Source organism: Leptonychotes weddellii, chromosome 11, assembly GCF_054177405.1.
Source record: "Leptonychotes weddellii isolate Sample4059 chromosome 11, ASM5417740v2, whole genome shotgun sequence".
NCBI classification, from domain to species: Eukaryota; Metazoa; Chordata; class Mammalia; order Carnivora; family Phocidae; genus Leptonychotes; species Leptonychotes weddellii.
In genome coordinates this window covers 87,395,035-87,401,174 of record NC_138379.1, presented here as the reverse complement: position 1 = coordinate 87,401,174, position 6,140 = coordinate 87,395,035, and the positions used below count along the sequence as shown (strand labels likewise).

The window sequence follows — 6,140 nt, the reverse complement described above, 5'->3', positions numbered from 1 at the left end:
GGCCACCCCTCCAATCCTGGCCTGTTCCCCAGAGGTGACCCTTCTCATGAATGTGTGTGTAAGAGTTTCTTTCTCCCGCTGCACTGTACATTCTTTCCTCAATTCCTGTTTCTAATTAAAAAGCTCCGCAGCCGACCTGTCTTGGAACCTTCCCAGCCCTTGCCCCTGTGCCCCAGCCTTGTTCCTGACGCAGGAAAACTGCAGAAATGCTGTCCCCACCTAATGAACCGAGTTGGGATTTTCCTTTGGCCCAGGGATGTCACAGCCTTCACGGAAGGGCGGAGCTTGCATCCTGCCTGCACTGCAGGGCTCCTCATTTTGCATCAGCCCTCCCTGAACACACGTAAGGGGATTGTTAAGAAAGAGCCACAGTCTGAGAGATGAAACACCACGGAGCCTGGAAGCCACCTCTTTAAGTGCTACCAGTATTCCTGCTTCCTCTTCTCTCACTCTTGGCCTCTGGGGCTCCCCTGGTCTCAAGCTTCATACTGTCTGACCCATCTACCAGTTGTGGCAGAAGCTCCTTAGGTCCTTCTATAGCTTCCCGGCTTTTTAACTCAGCCCCTGGGTGTCAGGTCCCACTGTCTTATTAGGTGGAGGAAACCAGCACAGTCAGCCCTAGCCTTTGCCTTCGGTTCCTTTTCAGTTCCAAACCTTTCAACCAAAGAGCCAAAAGACTTGGCTGTCTTTTTCATGTTTTAGTGCTTGCATAAATATCCCCTGATCTCCCATTCTGGTAAGACATAAGGGGAAAGGACAGTGGGAGAGTTTTCTGTTTGTGGTGGTAACACAGTCTCTTCATCAAAACAACGCACACAACTTTATAATGAACTCATCTAGAATAATGCAGTAATGCCCCTTGTCCCTGTCTGATGTTTGATTTTCCTGCCCATCCTGTATGCTTCCCTCTGTCCCCTTCATGGGCTTATGTAAAATCCATCCCTTCTATTTGTAGATTGGAACTCTGATAGCCAATAGGTATTTCTGATTTCTCTGAGAAATTGACATCATCTAAATACTACTCATAGTAATATGTTAAATCCCAATGGCCCCTGAGAGTTTAAATAATTCTTTCACATACATAATAAATTATATTAAATAATCCTTTTCACTTAGAGTATCATATCTAGTACTACTGAATACTGCTACGATTTGTTATTTCAGAGTTGATGGAGCCCTGATTGATTTATTCCAGCATCTAGAGTTGCTTGATAGATCTAATTATATTCTATCTCTTTTGTTAGAGTCATGTGATAAGGATGTAAATAGGGACTTAAAAGCTGGTGTCAGAATACCCTTTGATTCCTCTGAGAAGCTCTTCCTACTGAGGCTAAGAATACCACACATGTGTCCAGTCATCTCTGGGGAATGATCCAAGCTTATCTGAAACCATTCTTCATCTCCCAGATGCTTTATAGATCTGTGTGGTTAGGGCTGTGACCTCATTCTGTGTGGCAGAGAAAACTGCCACAGGAAATGAAGCTATGGCTCTAATTGGTTAATTATAAGGGAACCCTGCAGCAGAGAGAAACCCTACCCTCTGAATCAAGGCTTCCCTCTATCCGTTGTTGGCCCTGTTCTCGGTCCATTTGCCAGTATGCGTAACTGTGCATGACGATTTTCTTCTGCCACCTTCCCTGGATAAAGCCCTTGCTTCAGCACACCTGACAAATTCCCCACAGAACTGATCTAGGTCAGTGTTGTCAATGCAGTTCCTCTTACTGACATGGTTGATCTGCATTGTGAGTTATCCACAAATTTTGGCTACCGCCACATTCTCTAGCCTACCCTGGCTGTCATCCCCAGTCTCTTGTGCTCTGGGCCTGGCCAGGCTATCCACAGTTCACATTTTCCCCATTCTGCATGCGCCTCAAAGCTATATGTTTTCTCTGCTACTTGGTATTGATGTTGTCCTATGAATGTTGTCTTTGGTTGATGTGCCAACATAAATTTCTGCAAGTGTTTTTCTGGGGGCTGAACTTTCTTTTAAAAAGACTTGGGTGGTTGTATTGGAAGGTTTTGATAGACCTGAGACTCTAATATGGTTTGGTCAATAAACATTCATTCATTTGGTTATTTAGTTCATTTATTGGGTGAGGGGGTGGATAAAAACATACCTGGTTCCTGCTTCCAGAGAATTTATAGGGAGAGATTTGTAGGTGTGCTGAAAAAAATTGTTTTTAAACCATAATAGTATGCTTACCACAATAAGCATCCTAAAAGAGGTAGTGTTCATGGGAGATCATAGGGATCTCTTCTACTTAATGATATCCTGAAAAGCGCCAAATATTTCCCAACCTATCTGCTCACTGAAGCCAAACTCTTTTTTCCTGCTAGTGTGGTAAACAGGCATGGAAGCACCCATTCTACAGGCATTCACTGAATTACTGTGTTTACCAGACACCAGCCAGGCTCTGGAAATAGAAGTCAAATAACATAGAGTCTGTTCCCTAGTGGAGCTCACAGGTCAGTGAAAATAAAGTAAATGTTCAGAGTATCAAACTTGGGAAAATTGTGGTGATATAGAAATCTTGTTTGTCAGGCAGAGCGAACCTGAGCCTGGCTGTGGTGTAAATGGCCCAAGGGACTGAAAGTTATGGGGAATGATTTATTAAAATGTTGGTCAACTGGATGGGAGTTGTCTGAGCCTTAATTTTTGAAATGCACAACCTGGAAGACTTTGCCTACCCGTTTCCCTCCAAGTAGAATAGTAGAAACTTAGATCCCACATGGAGATTCATCTGCGTGGCAGTCCCTGAGAAATACAAGGAGAGCCTTTGTCTGGTGTCATCCCCATAAGGGGTACATAGGATGAATGAGGAAGAGGATTGGCAGGTTGGAGTGGCCGTAGCAAACATCACTCCTCCGAGCCCTGTGCCTTCCATGAAGTAGGATTTGCGACATGGGGCCAACCACAGGCTTTCACACATTTCCACAGTGAATTCCTCTGTGCTTTGCTGTAGAAATTAAAAGGCCTGTTAAGTCTTTAATGTAACAAAGCACTATTACTCCCTAACCCTTTTTTTTTTTTTTTTTTTTATCCTGACTGCTTCCTCTTCTCCTCACCCAGGCTCATTGGCTTTGTTCCCACAGGAGTCAATGCCAGCTAAACAGATGCTCCCTGGCAGCAAGCTCTCAGGCAGCTTTATGTTCCTCATGGTGAGTGATGGGCTGGCCAGGCGTGTGGAGCAGTGATAGGGCACTGTTTGCCAGGTGCCGCTCCCCCAGGCACTTCAGAGAGACTGGGAAGAACTGGAAATGCTTCATTGGCCGTGACTGGCCTTGTGTAGGTGGCAGGGACCAAAGTCTCAAAATGACACTGGACTAAATATATTTCCTTATGTGTTATCCCCAAACCAGGCCCCACTGAAGTAGTCATGAACATGACCTTCAATGGTCAGGTATGATAAGGGGACAGGGAACCAATCCCAAAGGCCCTAAGAGTGGGCTCCATGCTCTGTTTCTAGGATAGGGGACACTCATCTGCAGTGATGTCTGTCTTATTCATTCATTCATTCATTCATTCACATGCATTTATTGAGCACTTACTTTATAACATGTACTCCTGAAGGAACAGAGTGTTTGTGGAACTTGTAACTAGTGGGAATTTTAAAATAAGGTTAGGAAATGAAATATTTCATAAAGTCTTTAGTTTTTCACTTTGTGGTATATCATCCTTCGACCACTGGGCTGAACACTAATATGAAAGCATGGCCCATATAGGAAGAAGAAATGTAATGATATTTTTACTTGTGAGCTTCATTTTTACCTAATTAGCCACCAGGTTCAATGAGTAAGTCGCCTTTCCTGGCTCAGTAAAGGCCTGAAAGAGTTAATAGAAAGGCTACACCATATTATGTTCTCTTACTGGCAGAATTCAGGCCAGTAATAACTCAAGCTTTCCAAACCTCCTGCTTTCCCCTCAGTTTCTCAGCAGCGTATCCCCAACCCCTCATCTTCTGCTGCTGGAGGGTCTCGGTCCCACACAGGCATCTGGTTTCACTGTGAAGCTGATTTCCTTCCGGAGCCAGTCAGGTCTCCTCCTGAACTCTCCAGCACACCACCAGAGCCCCACTGCTTCTCTTGTTTGTCTTTCCTGCTTGCCAGCAGGGAGCCACAGAGCTCAGTTTGGGATGCTTTCTGCACTAGGAACAGTAGATGACAGACTTTCCTGGTGAAGCCCAGTAAGTGCTCTTTGCAACTCTAACCAAACAAGTCCCCTGTAGGAAGTCTCTTTGACCTTGAGGCTTAGAGGAGATAGGAGAGGCTGGGTTTGCAAACTTGTTTGGAAGGAAGGGCAGGTTCCAAAGAGAAACAGAAAGAAAGTAACCTTTGGCGCAAGAGATGTTTCAGGGTCAAGATTCAGGCAGAAGTGAAGATGGTGGATAGAATTGTCAATGCTTGGAAGAGTTTTAACTTCTATTGTACGGTTATTTGGAGTGGCTTGGAGGAAGCTGATGGAGATTATGGAGTTGCTAAGGGCTCCCCACTCCAGCCACTCCTTGGTGTTACCACTATTCGCACAGCTTTATGGCCATTCAGGCTCATCAAGCCAAAATCGTGCTCAGCCAGCTTTCCCTGTGGCCGCATCTACTTTTCTCCCCCCTGATGCCTGACTCAAAGGACTGTCAGAAAAGCCCCGTCTTTCTAGACTTCTGGATTACACAGGCAGCTTTCTACCTTCCCCAGAACAAGGTAGAGGTGTTAATTCTGGACCAAGGTTAGTTCTGTGCTGTCACCGACGCTGTATGTTTGATTGTCCTGCTACTTTGGTGGCAAGTGCAAGTGCCAAGAACCCAGCTTGAGCTAGCAGAAATAGAAAGTGGAATTTACTGACTCATGGAATCCAAGGAAAAGCTGAAAAATTAAACCATGCAAAAGGGCAAGAATGGAGCAGAGTCTCAATGAAAATCAAGAACTCAAATGCTGGGAGCCTCCCTCCCTCTGCTCTTTGCCATTTATCTCTGGTGCTTTCTGCGGGGTGGCTTTATTCCCTTTCACTCCGTATGGCTTTTCTCTTGCAGGTGGGCAGCATGGCCTACGGCAACATCTAAGTTTTTTATCTTACAACTCTGTCAAAAAGAGATGGGTGGGGAGATGGAAACGGATTCTCTTCCTGAAGGCCAGATCATAAAATTCCGGAGATTGGCTGGACTTGAACAGTCAACTCAGCTGGACCAGTGAGCTGTGGCCATGGGGGGGGGTGATATCATAGCAGTCGAGTCCTGGGGCCCACACTGTGTCTGCAGAGGGGGCACGTTTCTACAGAAGGAGAATCACTGTGACCTGGGCAGCCACCCCAAGAGCTGTTACTATACCTAACCCCGTGGGCCTGACTTGAACCTATTGTCCTGCTGTGATTCTCCAGCTGTTGTTGTTGGAAACAGAACAAGAACTAGGCATATTCAAGAAGTATATCTTAATATTCCAGATATTTTCATTTTGCCAAACCTATTGCATCTTGTCGTCACTGAATAATTGACTGATAAAGCGATAGTGCTAGAACTAAACCATTTAGTGGGTTTTTTTTTTCCCACCTGCTGCAAGAAGCCCTTAAGAAGTTATTTCATGTCTCTGGGGTAGGGTGTTGGAGGTGGAGAAAAAGAGGGTGAGTGAGCTAGGCTCTGGGTCCCCCACGCTGGCCCTAACCAGGGAAGCTTTTCTCTATTTTACATATCTGCCTTTCACACGAGTTAGAATTTGAGAAAAGACTATGGGGCCAAAAAAAGAAGGAGGAGGAGGGGGAGGAGAAGAAAACTACTAGTCCAACCCGAGAGAGTAAGGGAGGAGGAGGAGGAGGAGAGAGAAAAATAAAACTACCGATCCAACCCCGAGAGAGTAACAGCCTCTTGCAAAAAGCATATGGTCTTTCATCTGCTGCTGAAGTAGCTCTAGTAAATTTTAAAACCAAGCAGCAGAGCTACTCAGGGCCTAGGCTTGCACTACAGGCCTCTTTAAAGGTAAATGTCTTCGTGGGGGAGGTGGTGGTGTGGCTGGTCGTCCTGAGTGTCTGCTTTGTACTTCAAATCCATTTCTTCTGAGCCAGCAGTAGGCATTTACAGCAGGAACAGGGTCTGGCCTTCCCCTTGGGTGTGAGGTACAGATGCCTTCAGGTCAAAGAGGAGGTTTGGTTTAGTGCT

The 6,140-nt window shown here is 45.5% G+C and overlaps 1 protein-coding gene across 6 annotated transcripts in view; it reads left to right on the top strand.

Moving 5' to 3' along the window:
- DIXDC1 (DIX domain containing 1) overlaps nucleotides 1-6,140 on the top strand; it is a 53,497-nt gene that overhangs the window by 9,792 nt on the left and 37,565 nt on the right. For 4 of the 6 annotated variants that reach the window (XM_081799489.1, XM_081799488.1, XM_081799490.1 and 1 more), the window contains exon 2: nucleotides 3,094-3,159. The exons of the other annotated variants lie outside the window; for them this stretch is intronic. In XM_081799489.1, coding sequence (XP_081655615.1) covers nucleotides 3,094-3,159 — 66 coding nt within the window. The remainder of the gene's footprint in view (nucleotides 1-3,093; nucleotides 3,160-6,140) is intronic. 6 annotated transcript variants of the gene reach the window in all.